Source organism: Conger conger, chromosome 4 (assembly GCF_963514075.1).
Source record: "Conger conger chromosome 4, fConCon1.1, whole genome shotgun sequence".
NCBI classification, from domain to species: domain Eukaryota; kingdom Metazoa; phylum Chordata; class Actinopteri; order Anguilliformes; family Congridae; genus Conger; species Conger conger.
In genome coordinates, this window is record NC_083763.1 from 25,710,921 (window position 1) to 25,733,420 (window position 22,500).

The 22,500-nt window shown below is 48.4% G+C and overlaps 1 protein-coding gene across 3 annotated transcripts in view; it reads left to right on the forward strand.

The window, feature by feature from the left end:
• pard3aa (par-3 family cell polarity regulator alpha, a) overlaps window positions 1–22,500 on the forward strand; it is a 390,604-nt gene that overhangs the window by 272,485 nt on the left and 95,619 nt on the right. For all 3 annotated transcript variants that reach the window (XM_061238372.1, XM_061238374.1, XM_061238373.1), the window contains one exon: window positions 2,948–3,185. In XM_061238372.1, coding sequence (XP_061094356.1) covers window positions 2,948–3,185 — 238 coding nt within the window. The remainder of the gene's footprint in view (window positions 1–2,947; window positions 3,186–22,500) is intronic.

The window sequence follows — 22,500 nt, forward strand, 5'->3', positions numbered from 1 at the left end:
GCTTTTCCCTTTTGCTTTTTAATCGCTTGCATTCGTTTCTGTCGAATTTTCTACCGGGTGACATTTGCCAACACCTTGTCAGTGTGAATCCCTCATAGAACATACATCCCTCATAGAACATACATTTATGTGGCTGTCACTGCTCTCCCGTTCCCTCTCTCCGCCGCGGTTCCCTTTGTGCGGCTGTTGGGCCGGGCCAGTGAAATTAACAACCCTCTTTCCTATCAGAGCTATGGCTCGGGCTTCCGCTGTTAACAGATTGAGTTTTTGCGGTCTTCTGATCATAACAAGCAAAGTGCCCGCCGTTCACGTACCTCCCCCCAGCGCCCCGCCGGGGCTACCATTACCGTCTCCCGCGTGTTATCCGAGACAGAATCATTAAGGCCACAAGAAAATTAGCGCCGTTGTCTAATCTCCGCCGGGTTTTAATTGCTCGACGTAGCTCGATACGGAGGACTCTGACTCCGCACTTAATTTAGGGATAAGCCTCTCTTCGCAAAATGAGTGATAAAAGCCATATCTGGACAGAGCCTGTTAGCCTTATCGTCTTCTTGAAAAAGAGAGCAAAAGAAGAAAAAGATTGGTTAAAAAAAGGAAACCTTTGCATAATTGAATATGTTTAAGCCGCAGATTTGCTCGCCATTCTTGTCATACACAGTTCTGCGGCGAGATTTCATTTCAGTAATTTCCTTTGAGATGGTCGCCGAAAGGGAGTGCTGATAACTGGTAATAATAAAAAAAACAAATCCCGTACTCATCCTTGAAATGAGAGCCGCGACTCCGTTCCCCCCCTCACCGCGGAGCGCCTCGTTCGGCTTGCTAAAAATCCATCGCGGGCGTTTGATAAGGGCTTCATTCTCTCCCGCCATCAAAGGGGAAGCGCTCCGGTTTATAACGGCGAGCGCGTTAATAAGCTTTAATCGCGCCCGCCAACATCCGCCGCTCGTCGCTTTGTAAACGGTCGATCGGACCCGGGGGGTGGGGGGCGCACTCCAGAAAACCGGTTCCTAATTAACGGCCGCGATTGGGAAAAAAAACAAACAAATAAATAAATACAAAACGCTCTTTCTTTTTGGTTCGGTTAAACACGCGATCGTTGACCGATCAATTACGTCGACGCTCACGTTGTTTTCGGCCGTGAGTGTACCGCGTCTAGCTTACGCTTGGTGGTTTTGTCGCGGGTGCAGATGGCCGACACGTAGCCGTAGAGCATGGCATCTGCATTTCTTTGTGGAAAGAGACTTTTATTTACCCCGGATCTAACAGGTGACGGTTTCATAGACGCAATCACAGTTGTGAGGCCGAATTGATCTGGTGAACTTGTGTGAGAGGTAACAGTCAAGCCCGGCAGAACTGTGTGTGGAAATCTATAAGTGTTGCGGTGCGGTTTGTTTGAAGCCTTGTCAGGAGATCAAAGCAGCGTCTTCACAGCGCAGGCCTACAGCGGCAGCTCGGTGTATAAATAAAACAAGGCAATTAGAACTGACGCACTACTTTTGAACTTTCTGATGTGTTCAGAGAGAGAGAGAGAGGGAGGGGGGGAGAGTGTGTGAGCTATATGTTTAACTCGCGTAACGTAAAACCATAAAACCCACGGAATGATCCGTGTATTACTTCATGAAAAGATTTCTTTCTGTGGTTTGTCTGTTTATAGACGTGAACTGTGTGCAGTATAGTATCCTTTCACAGAGATTCATCCCGGATTTTGGTGTACAGCTAGTATTGCACAATACAGTGCAATATATTATAGTCGAGAGCAGTGCAATATAGTGTGGTATACTATAGTATATCAATTTAAACAGTTTGTGTGTCTTCACTGTTCTGTGGGTGTAATGAAGTGTGTAATGATGCATTGAAACATGAAACGTGTTATTTTAATGAAATGCGATTTTGTCCAAATATTAACGGACTCCTGGATGTTGCAATGCTGGGCAACATTTCCGTCCATTAAAGGTGCAGAACTGTTTATAGATACAATGCAAGATGGCTCTATGAGATCATCTTTTTGGAAATGACAACTGGACAGTGAAGCGGCTTGGTTCATAATGGCCGGTCTATCCCCTGTGGGATTAAAGCGCTGTGGCCTGACCTCGGCCAGACGACTTGTCACCACCATGGGAAGAAGCTATTCACGGAGGGGTAGAGCGGCCGCAACCTCTGGTCCGGTTCCTTTGAACTTAGCCGGCTGAATTAAATGATAGCGGCTCTGAAAGACCCAATGATTTCCACACATGCGCCCTCTTCATTGTGTTGGAGGTGCCCATCACTCAAAGGTGTCTTTCTTTACCCTGGAAAACTAATGGAATGAAATGCGAGCCTCTGACCGGTGACCCTCATTGTTCTCGGTACTGTAGAGCCAGGGGAACTGAGACCTCCAGGACATTAAAGGGGCCTGTTTCACCCCCGTCTCACCCAAATCTGCATTCGCGTACTTTTTTGAATGTATTTTTTCAGTAATATCCATGCTGAAGTATTTGTTATTTTCAGTTCATGCTCCTATATTAGACTCTCTCTCTTTCTCTCTCTCTCTCTCACTCTCAAAAAAGTGCTTTATTTGCATGACTTGTGTTGCAAAAGCATTGAGATTCATTAACTGCAAACAAACAACAAACCGCCACAAACAAGAATGCAGGGGGGGGAATAGAATAACAACGCTTTCCCATATACGTATGCAAATACACACACACACCTACCACACAAAACCAGGTCAAGTGACATTTTGTTGACAATGTGACAATACCCAAAACTAATGGATATTAACAATGAACACAGATGATCGAATGTATTAATATTACTCTCTCCCCTTCTTCCCCCCTCTCTCTCCCTCCCCCTCCCCCTCTCACTCCCTCTCTCCCTCTCTCCCTCCCTCCCTCCCCCCTCTCTCTCCCTCTCTCTCCCTCTCCCTCTCCCTCTCTCCCTCCCTCCCCCCTCTCTCTCTCTCTCTCAGTGGAAGAGGACACGGAGGAGAGCTCGCGCTCAGGCCGAGACTCGCTGTCCATGGCGGCTGACCTGGCGCTTCCCGCCTCGTCGGAGAACCAGGTGAACGGCGGAGGCCGGCCCAAAGAGGACAGGAAGAAGGAGAAGGGAGGGAAGGAGAGGAAGAAACAAGAGCGGGACAAAGAGAAAGACAAGGACAAGGGCAAAGCCAAGAAAGGCATGCTGAAGGGCCTGGGAGACATGTTCAGGTGTGTGTTACTGTTCCGCTCTTAAAATGGCCGCCGCTCTTTCATGTCTCTGAGAAGCATATGTTCTCCCACCTGCATTAATGAGCGAATGAACCCTGAACTCTGCCGCCCTGAGAAAAGCCCGACACCTCGGCCTTTCTGCGTTGGAATGTTTTTAATAGCTATGTTTTATTCATGGCATGCACGCGGCTTCACACGGAACACACGCCGAGCATATGCGGCGGTAACGATCGCGCGCGGTTGTCCGCGTACATTAGCGTCCGGTTAATTGGCTCCGGCTTTCCCCGCGCGGCGGTCAGCTCTTCGAACGGGGCCGAGGCTCGGACGCCCGCGAGTTGGGTTAGCAGCCGTGGCATATGGCGGGCACACGGAGCGTGTCACCTCTGCGCTTCTCTCTCCCTGACCTGACGCCGCAGACATTTCACAACCACAGCCCCCTGTCTGCCCTGTCCGAGCAACTCTGTGTTCACATCTCAGAACAGCCCCCTGTCTACCCTGTCTAATCGCCCCCCAGTGTTCCCATCTCAGACCAGCTCCCTGACTGCCCTGTCAAATCACCTCCCAGTGTTTGCATCTCAGAACAGCCCCCTGTCTGCCCTGTCCAATCACCTCCCAGTCTTCACATCTCAGAGCAGCCCCCTGTCTGCCCTATCCAATCAGCCGCTCCCATGCGGCAGGAACCACTGTGCGGCTCTCTCTGTTTTTCCCAGACGGGCCCTTTTTCATGCAACACACCCTGGGCGGGAAAACGGGGATACGCTGCGATTCTAAAGGTGCCGCGAATATAGTCTCTCCGTACGGCTAATTAAACAGAAACCAAAGTTAATTATACTGATGCAGCGCTCGTTCAGAATCCCGCATAAATTACAGGGGGGGGGGGCGTTGACGGGCTGCCGCGACCGTAAGTCGTTTCCCGCGGATTAGCACGACGGGATTAGTTAGCGTATCGTCGTGCGCGGCCCCGTAGCAAACGATAAAGACAACAAGCGTTCGAAGGTCGCGTTTGAAGAATCCGGAGCCGTCCACGTAATTCGCACCTCGGTGCCGTTTCACCGCGGTGTCGCGGAGTAATTACACGCGCGCCAAGGACCCTCGACGGGCCGGCGGTTTGAAGAGTTTGATGAATAAACAGGAGGTGACGGCCGACGCTCCCGTCTGCTTTGACGGGAGCTGTCAGAGCGCCGCGCGCGTTTGATTGGGGTTCGGGCGTGAAGAGGGGCTCGTGGCAGACAATATTTCTTCATTATCTGCCGGTGTCAGCGGTGTTTAAAGAGTCGCGCCTTTAACTGACACTTTCTGGGGCCCGCTCGCTCGCTCTGAGACCTCTCCTCTTCACCAATCACGGCCTGGGCCGCGCTCTCATGAGCTCCTGCAAATTAAAAAAGGGAGGGAAGAGAGAGAGAAAACAAAAGTAGGAGAGGTTGGGTCGTCAGTAGGAAATATGAGGAATGGAATGAGGTAATCAGTGAGTGCAGAGGGAGAGAGTGTGTGTGTGTGTGTGTGTGTGTGTGTGTGTGTGTGTGTGTGTGTGTGTGTGTGTGTGAGAGAGAGCATGTGTATGTGAGAGAGAGGTTTACATAGAGAAGTAGAGAGATACCCGAGAGGAAAGGGGCTGAGGGGGAGGTGTGTGTGTGAGCGCCTGCGCCTCGGTGTGTGTGTGTGTGTGTGTGTGTGTGTGTTTGCGTGCGTGCGTGCATGTGTGTCTGCGTGCGAGAGAGAAAGGTTTACACAGAGAAGTAGACAGATACACCAGAGAGAAGATGCAGGGGGTGGGGTGTGTGAGGAGAATGTTCATTAAAGTCGGGCGCAGAGGAGCGTCTCCGGCGGAGGCCTGTAGACGCATCGCTTCCCTCCCGCCAGCAGCCGCCACCCTCACGGCCCTCCTCACGCCCTCCTCACACCCCTCCTTCGCCCGCCATCACCCGCCACGCCGCGACACGACCGCGACATGGTCTCCACTCTCCCCCACCTACACCCCAACCCTCAGAAGAAACGGCCCTCTTACGCAGAGATCCGGCCTTCCGCTCCATCCCCCCCCTCCCCCCCCCCCTCCCCCCGTGGGTTCCCGGTGGACTTTGGGAGGCGTTTGCAATACCCTGCAATTTGGGCTCATCTGCATGCGGCGGCTAAAGCGCGGCCTGATGAACATTTCCCCGGCGTGCTTTAATGGAGACGCTGATTAGGAGCGCATTACAATCTGGGCCAGCGGAGAAGGAGCTGATGTAATAGAGAAGGGAGAGGAGAACAGGAGCTCATTTCACAGTCTGCCGTGCCCAAGCACTCGAGACCACCTCACTGTGAAATAGCCTCTCCGCGTATGCGCACGGAGAGCCACACAGCTCCGTACCGCGGGACCGCTGGTAAATAAATGTACTGGTTTTTGCCGACTGATGTTCCTCCATAGAGTTTCGCAGAACGTACCAGTGGGGGAGACCGACCTGTGCAAAATTAGTATTTGTTTTGGATTTACATACTTTTCTGTGCTCTGTTGATCTTGCCTGATGCATTTGAGCCTGCGAGGAGCAGATGGGCGGGGCTTACAGTTTTGGGATCATTTCATTTGTTCCAATACGTTAGAGAAGTTCAGTGCTTCAGTTTTCAAATGCAAAAAAGTATTTGAATCCAGGTCTGGAGGGGGAAGTGCAGTGCTTCAATGTTGAGTTGTCAAATTCAGAAAAGTATTTGAATCTGAAATACTATTTGAACCCAGGTCTGGAGAGAAATAGAGTGCCTCAGTGTTGAGTTGTCAAATGCAGAAAAGTATTTGAATCCAAAATACTATTTGAACCCAGCTCTGGGGGAAGAAATACAGTGTGTCAGTGTTGAGTTGTGAAATGCAGAAAAGTATTTGAATACTAAACACGATTTGAACCCATGTTTGGAGAGAGAAATACAGTGCTTCAGTGTTGAGTTTTCAAATGCAGAAAAGTATTTGAATCCGTAATACGAATTGAACCCAGGTCTGGAGGGAGAAGTCAGTCGGTGCCGAGTTGCTCTAATAGACGGCCATTATTCTAATAACCGTTACCGTGTCCTGCGTCCTTTGTGAGCGAACATTATCATTAGTTTCTGATCTTATCAGGACTGTTTAGATGTCCGCGGTTCACCCAAAGGCTTTTTGCATGTCAGCGAGGGAAAGCGCAGCGAGATAATGCCCTCTACCCGGGCTCTGAAGGCCAAACAGACCCTCTCTTCCCTTAATTAGCCCTGGTTTTACCTCTGTTCACCTCACTGCCAAAGTGCATTTGTATGTATGTCAGTCGGGCCGTGTTTTGTGCATACATGTGTGTGTTTGGGTGGAGGGGGAGAGGAAAGGGGGTGTTATTGAGTGTCTGTGTATTTATATGTTTTTATACATGTGTATGACATGTACGTTTGGGTATCTGTGTTTGTCTGTTTGTATCTGTATGTAGTGTGTGTACCTCTGTGGTTGGGGTAGTGTGTTGTGGAAGCTGGTCAGCGCAGCATGTCCATGTGTATTTCATGTGTGTTTGTTCCATCATGCACGTGTCTGTGAGTGCCTTTTAGCACGTGTGCGTACGTGTGGATGTGAGTACATGCGTGTTAAGCAGGGTCTGGGTGACGGCAGTGTGGGGCTCCTGCTGGTTACTATAAGGAACCCTTTAATGAGTGCACTGGAGTGAACTGGGGCACTATGGAGTCCTGTCTGTCACACACACACACACACACACACACACACACACGTATATACTCATGTACAAACATGCGCACGTGCCTGCACTTACACTCCCATACACACACACACAAGCATACGTACTCACATACGCACATGCACACTTACATGTGTGTACACAAACGCATACTCATGTACACACACACACACACACACGCACACTCCCCCACATACACACACATATACACACACGCACACTCCCCCACATATACACACACACACATACAGAGACACACACACACACACACACACACATACAGAGACGCACACACACAGATGCATACAGGCATATATACACACACACACATAGACCAAAAAAATACACACATAGACAAAAAAAAGCACACATACACATGTATACACACACACACACACACACACACACACAAACGCACACACACATATACACACACACACACACCCACACATACATACACACAAACACACACACATACACACACACACGCACACACACACACACACACATACAGAGACACACACGCGCACACACACACACTCCTCCACCAGCAGTGGGGGGCGGTCTCTCCCTCGGTCAGCGCTCCCGGGCTCCACATTAGCGGGCTGCGTCAGCCGGCCCCTCCTGCCAATCTGATAAGTGGCATCATCCGACAGCACACAGCCGCCTGACAGCTGCTCCCTGGGGGACCCCAACTCAGCATCCCAGGCATTAGGGGGGGTTACGCAAGCACACAGCGGGGTGTACCCCCGCCTCCAATCCCCCTTCCAAAGACGGAAACCCTGCCTATTACGGACGACTGTCTCGAGGATGCCCGCACTTTGCTACGCTACGTGACAGGAGCCCATAGACGGATAATTGCGCGGCGTTTCGATCGTTAGCACGTTTTCCGCGCACGCTAGCCAGATAGGCCACCGCGCAAGGTTATGACGTGACTGCAATTATCCCTGACAGATGTGCTGACGGCTTCAAAAAGCAGAGGAAACAAATAGGTTCGACATATCAAACGGCAGCTTTCTGCAGTACAAAGAGAGGTTTGAATCAACAACATTTGAAAAGAAGACCAAAAAGATTGCGATATATTAAACTACAAGGGATGTCTCGCTGGTAGTGGTATGTGTTGTCGTGTCGCAAACAAAATACTTACAAAGCGCTTTGTCGATGCAGTGCATTCCAGGTGAGCCACTGGTTACCCGTCTCAATATTTGCAAAGGCACACTTGCCTTTATTCCTAATGCCAGTCTTATTAATATGCAGTGTGATTTATAAACATTGAAAACCAAGTAAAAAATAAAATAAAATAAAAAGAAAATACAAAATAAATATCAGGAGGGGGACACACCATTAATAACATGTCACGACTGCCTTACCGAGCCTTCTGATCATGATCAAAAGCCCAAATAAGCAGAAGAGACAGTGGAATTTGTCCAATAAGCATTATATGAGCGCGCATCATAATTATTTATTCTTTTTATTTTTTCGCCTCTAAGCAGTCCCCTGCCATGCATTGGATGTAGAGCCTTGTGCTTTACAAGGGGCACTTTGGGGTGAATTAGTCTCAGAGCGCGCGCCAAATACGCCTTGCATGCCCGATATTCTATTATCCCCCTGCCAATCATATTCCCCAGGCGCCCAGGAGCGGGGGGGAGAGAAAGGAAAAAATGATTTTGAATAAAAAGCAGATTATGAATGTGGCGAGAATAATGACGGAATCGGCGAAAGCGCCCAGCCGCTGGAGAGGCGTTTCTGTGAACGGCGGCGAGGTGAAGGGACCATACCGTGAACGTTTAAGGTCCTTTCAGAGGGTCCTGGAGACGGAATTAGCGGGGCTGTGACCAGGCCAGACGGTTTTGGGTTTTGGGATTTGGGTTTTGGGACGGTCCGGCGGTTCGGTTTGCGAACGTCGTCCCGGCGTTCCTTCTCACGTTCCCGTTTAAAACCCGATGGCGGAATTGCGTTTGGAACGATCGCGCGGCGTCGAGTTTCGGGCTCGGCCGAGGAGGTGGGGGGCGCTAATTGTATCTGAAACCTCGTTTCACTGAAATTCGATATACTGCCGTCTCTCACGCGGTCCCTAAAACGTGAAGCGTGAGCCGCAACATGGGCGAACTGGAAATGAAACACATCAGCTACTTTCTCTGCAGTATCTGTGACTATCCACCGAGGACCCGGCCGCGTCGTCTTCACGATTCCTCCTCGTTCAGACATAACGCTGAGTGTTTTAATTGCGCTTCTGTTCCCCAAAGCAATTACATCATCTTTTTTTTACTGCCTCGTAAGACCGTTTCGCTGATAAACTGCTTTTCCGGTTATTTCCATGACAAATGGAGTTATTTGCATATTGCTTTCAATGTTCTACTATTTTTTTCACATATAGGGCAATGAAAGTACAAACTATTGAAAGGAAATGAAAAGTAGAGCACTTTTGAGCATTTTGAAATGAATTTTTTTATTTTTCTTGGTTGTAGCACAGGGGTGCACAACTCCGGTCCTCGAGGGCCGGTCTGCGTACTGGTTTTTGTTCCAACCAATTGCCATGTTTCTGTTTTGCTGACAGCTCTATAAATTACCCTGGTTCAAGCCTGTACTTGAGCACAGTGGAATCATTAGGACACACTTGCAGTCTGCAGCTGTAGCCAGTACTCATACACATGTCGAATAAGATATGATTGAGTCAATGAAATAATTAAGATAAGTTTGCACTTGGCCTTGAAACGGATCGGCCCTTGTTGTGCACCCCTGTTGTAGCATAAACTTGAAGTGGAGAGAACAAGTTGACCATGTGAAAACATCATCCATACCTTACAGGAAGAATAATGCGAGAAATGTGGTGGAGTGGAGAAAAACAAATAACAGTTTGTTAAAAAATCTGTAAATTTAAAACAAGTGAACAGTTTTTATTGTGCGATACGCTTCATTTTCCCACCCTGTCATCTGGGTATTGTTTCCAGCAATACCGGTGAATAAACACCATCTTCATTGTTTTGTCTTGCACAATAAACCATAAAAAAGTGATTATTTACCTGTTAAACGGTTTAAAGACTATAAAGTATGAATCTGTAATTCATATTTAATGGCCTGGGTAATGTACGTATGTCTAATAGCGAATCCGTTTCACCAAAGAGGAGCTTGACCCCGACCATTAATGTCTCGCGTTTTAAAAACGGATAGATTGGGACAGCACTAGGGAAACAGGTTTTTCTTTCACCTATGAACATGCAAATGATCTATCCGGTAATTATAATTAGAAAGACCGTCTCCGGGTTCTGCTGCTTTTTCCGCGTAGCGGTGCCGGGGCAGATTGCGATGTTGACCTTTCGTGTTCATTCGCGGACACGTCAGCCGGCAGTCGTGAATTCGCGCGGCGCCGGGAAAGAGGGCTCTCCGTCGAACGGGAGAAAATTGCCTTTGCGCAGAGAGGCGGTATCAATCAAGGTTGAATCACGTCTCATTTCATTCCAAACCCGCCAATTAAAGCCGCAGACCCGCTTTGCTCTCTCCCGGTCGGCCGCGCGCGTTCCGCGTGCCGTCTTTCCGTCTCTCCCCCGCCCCTCGCCTTCTCCGACGTGTTTTTCTTTGGGTGAAGGTGTCAAGAAAATCACTTTTTTATTTTATTTTATTTTTCATCTCACCGGGGAATTTTTTTCCCCCGCTTTTCTCGGTGGATGTCGTGGAGCACGTTTAATTGGGCCTTTCCCGGCTCCTGATTGGCGGAAGAAATAAAAGGCAGAATATTATTGCCGATGGTGCCCTCCCCCTCCCCCCCCCCGGTTGAGTGAGCAGGCCAGGCTGGTCTTGTCAGAGAATAAACAGAACAGGGCTGAACCGCTGATCCCCCCCCAATCCCCAGTTCACTTCTTCGCCCCGCACGCGAGACTGAAGCTGAGCCCTTCTGACATGGCCGCCACCTCCGTAGACTACCAATCGACTACCGCGGGCTGCTCTGCACCCCCCCCCCCCCCCCCCCATCTCCACCGTCATCCCCCTCATCTCCACTCCCCCCCTCCACCGCCACCGGGTTTCTCAGAACGAAAGCCCCGCCTTCCTCTCCTCTTTATCCCGCGGGCCGGGGATATCACGGATCGAGGACCCTGTTTTCCGGGTGTCCGTCCGCGCGGGAATGCCGCGGAGTGCAGCTCCCACACGTTAATGCGAAAGGCGGGTCCTTCGTCTTAGTCCCGGGTCGGCTCCCTCTGCGTCGGCGTGCTGCTCTTACCGTGCCGTTTTTACACCGAGTAGACGCGCTGTCTGTTAACCGCTTAGCCTAGCTCGCGTTTCAGCGGCTGTGGTTCAGAAGAGCGCAGAGAGGTTCCAGGTTTAATACGCTGGAGCCGTGTGCAGCTGTCAGTCTGTCAGTCTCGCGTCGCTTGCGAAAAATGACATCTGATGAAAAATGTATCACTACCTCTCTAAATTTTAAATCTTCTCTAAAATAAAAAATCTTCCCCTCACCCTCTTCTCATGAATAAGGTAGACGGAGAAAGTGTGCATTGTCAGTTTTGGATACGTAAGACAATTATCAAAACACTTTCTTGAATTATTTTTTTAAATTATTGAATAAGCAGAATATTGTATTGTTTGGATAGATGCTGTCATGAAAGTGATTTTTAGCAGAATTACCCACAATTCCTTCCTCTGTGGATATGGGGCCTTTGTGGAGGATGGCAATAGTGAAACGCACCATTGAGCATTCAGCCTGTAATAATGTAACTAGGTCACATCGCTCTGCACCTCGCTCCTCCTGCAGCTCCCCTGTCTCCTCAGCCCTGTCTGTTATACACTCCTCCCCCCACCTCCTCAGCTCTGTCTGTTATACACTCCTCCCCCCACCTCCTCAGCCCTGTCTGTTATACACTCCTCCCCCCACCTCCTCAGCCCTGTCTGTTATACACTCCTCCCCTCACCTCCTCAGCCCTGTCTGTTATACACTCCTCCCCCCACCTCCTCAGCCCTGTCTGTTATACACTCCTCCCCCCACCTCCTCAGCCCTGTCTGTTATACACTCCTCCCCCCACCTCCTCAGCCCTGTCTGTTATACACTCCTCCCCTCACCTCCTCAGCCCTGTCTGTTATACACTCCTTCCCCCACCTCCTCAGCCCTGTCTGTTATACACTCCTCCCCCCACCTCCTCAGCTCTGTCTGTTATACACTCCTCCCCCCACCTCCTCAGCCCTGTCTGTTATACACTCCTCCACCTCCTCAGCTCTGTCTGTTATACACTCCTCCCCCCACCTCCTCAGCTCTGTCTGTTATACACTCCTCCCCCCACCTCCTCAGCCCTGTCTGTTATACACTCCTCCCCCCACCTCCTCAGCTCTGTCTGTTATACACTCCTCCCCCCACCTCCTCAGCCCTGTCTGTTATACACTCCTCCACCTCCTCAGCTCTGTCTGTTATACACTCCTCCCCCCACCTCCTCAGCTCTGTCTGTTATACACTCCTCCCCCCACCTCCTCAGCCCTGTCTGTTATACACTCCTCCCCCCAACTCCTCAGCCCTGTCTGTTATACACTCCTCCCCCCACCTCCTCAGCCCTGTCTGTTATACACTCCTCCCCCCACCTCCTCAGCTCTGTCTGTTATACACTCCTCCACCTCCTCAGCCCTGTCTGTTATACACTCCTCCCCCCACCTCCTCAGCCCTGTCTGTTATACACTCCTCCCCCCACCTCCTCAGCCCTGTCTGTTATACACTCCTCCCCCCACCTCCTCAGCTCTGTCTGTTATACACTCCTCCCCCCACCTCCTCAGCCCTGTCTGTTATACACTCCTCCACCTCCTCAGCCCTGTCTGTTATACACTCCTCCCCCCACCTCCTCAGCCCTGTCTGTTATACACTCCTTCCCCCACCTCCTCAGCCCTGTCTGTTATACACTCCTCCACCTCCTCAGCTCTGTCTGTTATACACTCCTCCCCCCACCTCCTCAGCCCTGTCTGTTATACACTCCTCCCCCCACCTCCTCAGCCCTGTCTGTTATACACTCCTCCCCCCCACCTCCTCAGCCCTGTCTGTTATACACTCCTCCCCCCACCTCCTCAGCTCTGTCTTTTATACACTCCTCCCCCCACCTCCTCAGCCCTGTCTGTTATACACTCCTCCCCCCACCTCCTCAGCTCTGTCTGTTATACACTCCTCCCCCCACCTCCTCAGCCCTGTCTGTTATACACTCCTCCCCCCACCTCCTCAGCCCTGTCTGTTATACACTCCTCCATCTCATCAGCCCTGTCTGTTATACACTCCTCCCCCCACCTCCTCAGCTCTGTCTGTTATACACTCCTCCCCCCACCTCCTCAGCCCTGTCTGTTATACACTCCTCCATCTCATCAGCCCTGTCTGTTATACACTCCTCCATCTCCTCAGCTCTGTTCTGTTATACACTCCTCCCCCCACCTCCTCAGCCCTGTCTGTTCTCCTCTCCTCCATCTCCTCAGCTCTGTTCTGTTATACACTCCTCCCCCCATCTCCTCAGCCCTGTCTGTTATACACTCCTCCCCCCACCTCCTCAGCCCTGTCTGTTCCCCACTCCTCCATCTCCTCAACCCTGTCTGTTCCCCACTCCTCCATCTCCTCAACCCTGTCTGTTCCCCACTCCTCCATCTCCTCAGCCCTGTCTGTTCCCCACTCCTCCATCTCCTCAGCTCTGTCTGTTATACACTCCTCCCCCCACCTCCTCAGCCCTGTCTGTTCTCCACTCCTCCATCTCATCAGCCCTGTCTGTTCCCCACTCCTCCATCTCTTCAGCTGTGTCTGTTTTCCTCTTCTCCATCTCCTCAGCCCTGTTCTCCACTCCTCCATCTCATCAGCCCTGTCTGTTCTCCTCTCCTCCATCTCCTCAGCTCTGTCTGTTCCCCACTCCTCCATCTCCTCAGCCCTGTTCTCCTCTCCTCCATCTCCTCAGCCCTGTCTGTTCCCTACTCCCAGCCTCTGCTTGTGGGTCGTCTTCTGGGAAAGTGACTGGGAAGCAGTGGGCCTTTCAGTTGATAATGTGCTCTTCTTTTTTTGATGATGATGTGCAAATCTCTTCTTTGTCTTTCTCTTCTGCAAGTAAAACTGTTTATACATGCCCTTCATTTTCTCTCTCTCTCTCTCTCTCTCTCTCTCTCTCTCTCAAATTCTATTTGCTTTATAGGCATGACCAAACACAATATTCTGTATGGCCAAAAACATACAATGTTCTAAAAACATAAATTTAACGTTGAACACTACTTAAACATCATGCATTGATGTTTCAAGCCCACTCTCTCTCCATCATGTTCCCACTGACGGCTCTGTCTCCCTCTCTCCCTCTCCCTCGTTGTCTGTCCCCCTCCCCTCTCTCTCTTCCTCCATTTCCTTGATTTTGGTTTTAGAACACGGTCATGATTGCCACTCCTAGCGTGCCCTTCTCTTTCTTTGTCCTCGATGATAATTTGGGGTTCTGGTGCCACATGAATATGCAACAGTGTGGTATTAATGCAGTAATAATAATTACGAAAAGGAGCTTTTGTTTGCTGCGTATATTCCGCAAACTCAGAAAATCTTGCATGCAGGCACACGCACGTGCACACACACACACACACACACACACACACACGCACAAACACACGCGCACAAATACGCCGGCGCTCCGTGATTTATAAGGAACATTAAAAGCTGTCATGTTTTTCAACGGTCGTCTTTTGTATTATAGTCTGGTGAAATATGGACCCCTGTGTATTACACTGATTCATGCCCTCCTTGGCTGTGCAGTCTGAAACCGGCCCGGATCGAAACAGCTGTTTTAATCTGCACTCAAATTGCACCGGCATCCGCTTACCGCCTCTGCGTGTCGCGGCGTACACGGACAAACGCGGCGTCGCCCAGCGTCGGTTCGCCAGCTTCATCACAGGCAGGCTCCGTGGGGTTGTGGGGGTTTGCTTGCGGACCTCAGAGATGAAGGTTTGAAGGCCAGGGAGATGCTTCCACCGCCCTACAGCGGATCTACTGGGAGGACCACTTCCTCCAAGCAGGCTCCAGAGCCCACAGATCCTGTTTATTTGTTTTAAAAAACGTCCTCCCCAGTTCCGCTAGGATGGAAAACCGCAGCGGGGTCTGGAGTTGAAGCCGCTGTTGTTCTTGTGGCCGTGGATGGATACCCCCGAAGAAAGGCCACCAGGGTAGAATGGCCCCAAGCCAAGCAGTCCTCCACAGGATTCTGTTTGTCCTAACACTCGCAGGAGAAATAAATACCACAGAGGAAGAAGGAAAAAAAGAAAAATCGGCTGTTTAGTAAAGCTTTCGCCACGATTCATGGAAGTGATGTGTAGCGCACTGCATTCTGCGAAGCCATAAAAGATAACTTTAATAACAGACACGGAAGAATGTACAGCCCGCTTAATCAGCGCCGACGCTGTTAGAGTGAAATACTGGGGAAAGGGCCGGGCCAAAACCTCAGCGGGCCCAGCCGTCGAGGCAGTTTTTCGGGGAAGGGGGCAAACGTGACCCGCGTGGGGCGGGAAAAAACGGCGTCTGCATGTGTCAGGGCTCTGCGTTCTCCACTCACCGTGCAGCTGTGAAAACCGCCGGGGCCGGGGATGTTGTGGTGTGGTGTGAAAGCTCACTCTCGCCGTGCCGTGAATCTCGTGCGTTGCTGAAGCCCTCTCAGAGCGCTGACTTAATGGCATGAATATATTCATAATAGGCCTCGCCACGGCGCACACGTGACGTTACCCCGCTGCGTTTCGCTGTGTTTATTCACCCTCTCGTATTACCGAAGGAAGAACGCCCATGTTCCTCTCGTCGTTCGCCCTTTATCTGGTTTTATTGTTGTTTTTTTTACTTTTGCAGCTTAAGCAGAAAAACACGGTCTGTGCGTTAAGTGGGGGGGTTAAGAAAACAACGGTCTCAAAGCGGCACGGCTTTCCCCGGGGGACGCCACCTGGGCATGACGTTGCCACCGAGCCGTCAGGTGCGCAGAGGGGCCTTTTTAATCCGGCTTTGACAGGGAAACGCTGACTGACGTTAGGAGCGGCGGGTAATGAGACCCGCAGGGAGGGCGTAATCGGCGCCGACGGATAACACCGGCGTAAGTATCCAAGGCGCCCGCAGGTTGTCCCGGGCAACGCCGCAGGTGCGTCACGGCGACGCTCCCGTTAACGCCGGTTAACTATCCGTAGGGCGGGCCACCACTTCCGCTCGCAAAAACCCTCTCCTCGGGAACGAGACTTTCTCCTCGCTCCGTCCCACATTCACAGCACGTCTCCTACCTCGCAGGAGCGTGGCGCGTTTCCTTTTGTTCTTGCGTTGTTATTGCGCGAGAAAACCAGGGCGAACTTTTCCTCTCTTTCTAACAAGGCGTTATTAAAATTACATGCCCCTGTCTGGGAATAGCTGCGCTTGCTATCTCGCTGACGGATTCCGTCTTTGATATAGAAGCCGGGGACGGGGAGCCCTGGTTGTGAAAAACAATGTTGGCGCTTTAACAGAATTATTTACACGCCTTATTTAAATTCAGCGGTGCGCTTTCCCCTGTTTATAGAAAAAGGTTGTTTGGCGGAAGTGGAAAGGGGTTTATTGTCCCAGGCCTGTGGCAAACGGGTCGTCCGCAGGAGGGCCCAGTAAGGGGGCCATTTTGTATTAACTTTCAGGTCTGCTGACCGGAAACTGCAATGATTTAGGTTGCCTTTGAAATTATGTTCTCAAAGATATATTGGATTGATAGAGACCGCACGGCTCGTCAGAATTGAAAACTCGGGGCCCATTGAGTGCGTGTTTTCAAAAACGATGTTCATCTTGAGTGATTATCAGTGTGTTGCACGGTTTGGTTCTGCCTCCACTGGTTACTCGAGGTAGGAGGAAGTGTATATCGGTAGTGTTTTGATGTATTTATTCATTCAATACGTACTGTCAGTAAAATGTTGTTTTGAAGCACCAGCATCTCACTCAATGGAACGCCCCGTGTCGAAACACAACCGTCTTTGTTATTAATTAGACAACTTAGTTACTTTGAGGCCTTAATGTTATTTTTATAAAACAAATATTGATTTTGGAGTTGTTTTTTTGGATTTATTAAGGTCAGGCAGGAGTTGCCAGAATGCCATTCTATTCCCTGACTGTTTCCTGTCTTCTGACATATAACGATGCCCTTCGTCAAATGCTGTGTTTTCAATTGCTGCTCAGTAAATCAATAAATAACATACATATAACATAAATATAGATGTGGAGTCTTGACAGTGATTCATTCTATTATTTTTGGGAGAAAAACCGGATGTTGAAATAGAGAGAGTTGGTATCTCCCACATTGTACTTGGAAGTTATTATTTATACCCTCATATTTTACATTTAGCACAACTGCAGAAAACTGCAGACACGTATATTAACCCAGTAGAACAGCAACATGAATCTTTCACAAGGCATGCATGATGGATTATGATGCAAGTCCCATGTAAAGTTGTCACCTACATTACTAAGGTCACAATATATTATGCGTAAGGCTTTCAAAAATATTTTAATCATCAGCTTATATATTGAGCAGTGAACAGTTCAAAACTAAATCAAATCAATATTTGTTGTGACCACCATTCACCTTGAAAATTGGATCAATTCTCTATAGGTACACTGTCCTGCAGTTTTATAAGAAAATCAGATGGTAGGTTGTTACAAACAGATTGGAGAACTTTTGGGAGAACTGGCACAGTTCTGCAAACTGTGTCTCATTGTGGACAGTCTCTGGGTAATCCCAGAACCTCAATCAAGTTTTTATCTGAAAAGTGGTCTATTACTTAATATGTTACTTTAACAAAATGCAAAGAATTTGGAAAAAAGTACAATCTCAAATTTGCTCTTTTCTAATGCAGAAAACAAAATAGATATAAAAAACATAAGACCAATAAAATACTTCTTTTTGAGTACTGTACAAACTTTTTTGCAGTACTGCATTTCTCACAGTTTTTGGCTGTGGTAGTTAAGATGTTGTCTGTCTTAGGGTACATTTGGGTGTTAAGCAGATTTTGTCAAACCCATGCACATTAGAGACAAGCTGGCCTCTGATGCCGGGATTCAGCTGTACACGTAGGCTGTAGGTTTGGTGTTGGCTTTCCTTGCCACTTCCCCTTATTTTCTCACTTGTGGCTTTTTGGGTTTTAGGTTTCCTAAATATTGTTTCTGGTATAAAACTGCAGAGCGTATTTTGGTAGGCCGCATCGAAAGGGTGCAATTATCATTAAAGCAGGTGCCCGTGCAGGCGGTGAAGGTGGCCAAGATTTTAGTATGTACATTTGGCATACTGCACCACGCATGTTTGTTCCGGTTTGTTCCAGAGTTTGTGCTTGAACTGTGATTTTTCTTCCATTACAATAGGTTAAAGTAAACTAGGCTTTGTTGGTGCTGTGAATGACGTCATATACCCATACCAAAATGATTTTACTGTCTCGGTAAGGCACACCACAGGGACTGTCAACTCTGGCCTTCAAATCCAAATCCAGCCCTGGTTTTCTTTGACTCCCAGGGTAATTAGCGCTACTGATTGGTCATAATGACTCACACGTGACTCCCAGGTAAAGGGAAGTGGGAAAACCAGCAGTTCTAGGCCCTCGAGGACCGTGAGTTGCTGATCCCTGGCATAAAAGCTCAAGTACTGTGCTAAAACTGGGACCCCCCTCCCAGGTCAGCAACGACGTCCATAATTCTCTCAGAATACGCCGCAAGACACAGATCGGATGACACTCACAGCATTATAACAGACGCCCGTGTTTGTACCCTGCTGTTATTCAGCCGGCGAATATCTCTCACAAACGGTCCATTGAAGCCGTTTGCCTCTTCGGCGAAATCCCTACACGGGGAGTGGCAGGCATCATTTCTCTGTGTACAGGGTTGGACAGGCCATTACAGACATTTTTGTAGGTTGTCCTATTTTATTGCTTCACCGCCGGTGGCAATACCGTTTCCCGTTGCCTAAGAAAAGCTGTGTTCTCGTTCCCGCGTGGTGCCGCGGTCTCCTGTCAGTATGAATGCGACTGTGTTGATGGAAACAGCGTGTACACTTGCGCATACGTAAAATGGCACTCGTGTAAAACACGAGAGCGAATTCCCCCCGTCCGCTTCTCTCAAGTGTGTTTAAAATAGACCGAGATCAACGGGGGTCTCGATTCGACGGGAACAAACGGCGAGAAGGACCCTTTTATCTATACGCCGCATTGTTCCGAACCACTCGCGCTAAGGAGAGGCATTAAGCACGATGTACAAGCTGCACATTTAACAGCGAGACACGGTCTGGTGACAGCTGTCATCAGTTACGTCTCCCCTGAAGGAAGTCTTCAGCGCAAGAAGGTGCCATTCGGTTTGGAGTCTAAAAATACCTAGCCTGTGAATTAAGCTTGTTCTCGTCTGAATAATGTTATGACAGACTTCCGAGCGTCGTTTAGTCCTCCAGTTACCAAGGGAGCCGTGCGACTGTTCACCCCTGGCGCTGTGAAGTGTTCAATATAGCCGGGAGAGACGGAGGAGTTGACCCTCTTGTCCTTCGGGAAGCACGACAACCAATCAATTCCTCATTATTACCGTTCGCATCCAGACTCACCTGTCAGCGGTCTCTCTGATCCGTGTCTGGAGTATTAGACTAGAGTCTGCGGCATTGGGGAAGGGAGCCTGTGATTGGCTGTAACAGCTGAAAAATAATGTTAAAGCTTTTGTGATTGGCTGGAGCACAGATGTCAGTGTATGGGTATTAATATGAACATACTGTAGTGTAGCGGGTTTGCAACTTTCTGAGCAGTGTATTTTTTATTTATTCATAGATTTCTTTTATTAATCATCAAAATATCCGGCAATACAATAACAGGTAATGTAATATCGCTGCGACACTTGCTGTTGCAAATACATCTTAAATCCCTTCATGCAGGTAATGGTCTTGGCACTTTGCTGCAGCAATGAATCAAACTGATGTGTTTCCTCCAACGCATTTTAACAATCAAAATAAGCATTAGAAATGGTGCTTTCCAGTCTGAATGGAGAACAGTACAAATAAATGAAAAGAAAAACCACAATACTCATAGCTAATGGGGGGAAAGCTGGAATATGATTCCCTACACCCTATGTATCATAATCCATCCGCTTCAAAATAGAAATGGTCTGGTAAATGCTGAATTGACTGGCGGATGTATCATCCGACGAAGGGCATCAGTATGTGTCAGACGACGGAATAGGATGACATTTTTGACACAATTAACACTTTGTCATAATTCCTGTTTTCATCAAGTGTGCTTCTCTCCATTTGAATAATTACCTAACCTTACAAATGTGCTGTGAAGATTATGTTCCAGGCAGATGATCGGAATGGGTCGTTGATCGTAACATTTATTGCATATTTGCGTTTTGTTTACAAGCCTGATGTATAAATTACTGCTAGTCCTCCGTGCTATCAAGCAGGCAAATCTGTTAGCTCAACCTAATTTGTGGTAGCCCAGGTATTTAATATACCAAGGAGGCAAGGATAATTGAATATGTGCCTTTATACCTGTACCATTTGTACAGAAAATAATGTTATAAACTTACTACCAGACCTGGGTCAAATATGTAACTGTTTTTAATTCAGATAATAGTTTGTCCTAGATTGATCTTGCCTGGTGCAATTGAGCTAACATAGAGGACCAGAAGGTGAGGTTTGCACTTTGAGAGTACTTCAATACTCCAGACAAGCTCAGTTATTTTATTCCAAAGCAAGTCTGTATTTGACCCAGGTGTGTTTACTACTTATTCTATTTGCTGAGCATTGTGCTACAGTTTGTTTCTTTATTTATATTCATTCTTTGTGTTGTCTAGAAAATAGTATCTCAAACCTTGGCCTTACTTTCTGCTTCACTTCATTTTCTGAACACAAAAAAGGAGTTTTAATGAACTTGCACACTGGTCTATTCACAGTGCACGATGGAGTATCTACCAGAGTGAGAACTTTATTTGTAAGAATTGGCATGAGCTAAAATGAACACATGTTGTAAGGCAGCCTGCTAACCATTTTGTAATTACAAAAGCAAACCAGCTATTGGAATGGTATGCCTTTACTTTAAACTAGGCAAGCTAGCTAAATAATATAATGTAGAAGCAATATGTATTTCAATTTGTGAGAACACTACCTTGCAACATTATCATACAACACACCCTTAGTTTATTGATCTAGCTAAGTTTTTTTTCTTTCATATGGTTTCTTGTGAGGGGAGGTGTTCCCACAGAGACGGGAGGTAATGTCATAGGCACATAAGCCAAACAAATTGCGTCTGTCTCTCTTCTGGACTCAAAATAGATCAGGCTAGCTCAAAAAATTTGATTTAGTGTTTATTACCGCTAATGGTAATGTTAATCATTTTGTAGGCTAAACTAAAGGAGATAGTTGTGCTGCACGCACAGGCTACTGTTGGCGTGCCTGAGATAAGTTCGTTAAGAAGGGGAATTTAAGAAATCGTAGCTCCACTCTCCTGTCAAAATGCTAATCAGTGCTGCATGCAGTTGGGAACCCCCACCTACTTATCTAATCAATGGACCGGCTGAAGGCCACCCAACAGGAATGCAGTCATCTCGGCCAGTCAGATTCTTCTCTCCTGTGTTCATCCAGGCTAGGAAAATTTACTGATACTGCCCAGGGCTGCAATGCCTCACAAGCCCTTGGAAGCCCAAGACAGAAATATTGCAGTCCCCCGTCTGTCCAAATGACTGATTTGTCCTCCCCTGTGAAGAGCTTACAAGGCATGCTTTGTCTTGCCAAAGACAGGCTTTGCCGTGTCTTGGTAAGTGGTAAAAAAAAAAAAGTAAGCCAACACAGTATAGGACAGTGTCAATTACAGACCTTACATTTGGCATTTATCTTTATTAGCCAAGATGCTATGAAACAATATTACGTAATTTGGATTATATACTTTTCGGTTTTCTTTGAAACACTACTATAGTACTTGCAATGAACCATGTGATTCACAAGATCTTTTTTACAGTACCAAACCTTGCTAAGAGATGCGATACAGTAGGATGTCAGCAGGGTATAGTACACCGGGGCAAGGAGTGTTTGCCCATTCCAGTGATGATACCCATTTGCATGTGTATGCCGGTAAACAACCAGTGTTGTTAACCCCCCTGTGGGCTCCTGCTAATAGTCCTATTAATGTCAGTCCTCCCTCACCGCACCCCAGCACTCCTGCCTTCTGCCTTCCAGCATGTATTGAGAAAGAACCCTTTCATGTTGGGCTTCTAGCAGATGGTCACATTGCAGCACGCGAAATGGGAGGACTGTAGAGAGTAACCACGACGGCTATTTTGCAGTGACCCATTTCTCGTCTCTGAGAAAAAGTTGAAAGAGTTTTAAACTACTTGTGATGTGCCCGGCGCTGTCGCCTTAAAAGCGTGGAGGAGGAATATTTCTAAGGCCGTTAATGAAAAGTCCTTGAAGCGCCAGAGGAAGCTGTCGCGGGCTGAAGTGATAGATAGCCTCCTTCTCATTATTAGGGCCAGAGTAGCAGTGTTTTTACTTTTCGTGCCGCACTTGAGCCATTTGTTGATTAATTAATCAGGTAATGCACGGTGTGTCTCCTCGACGGCTCATTTGGGTTTTCCCCTGCCACTTGTTTCACTGAGACGATCTCTTAAGCGAGCCCCAAACTCCATTGAAAAGATTGTGGTCCCGCCACAGCAATAAGCAAAATAA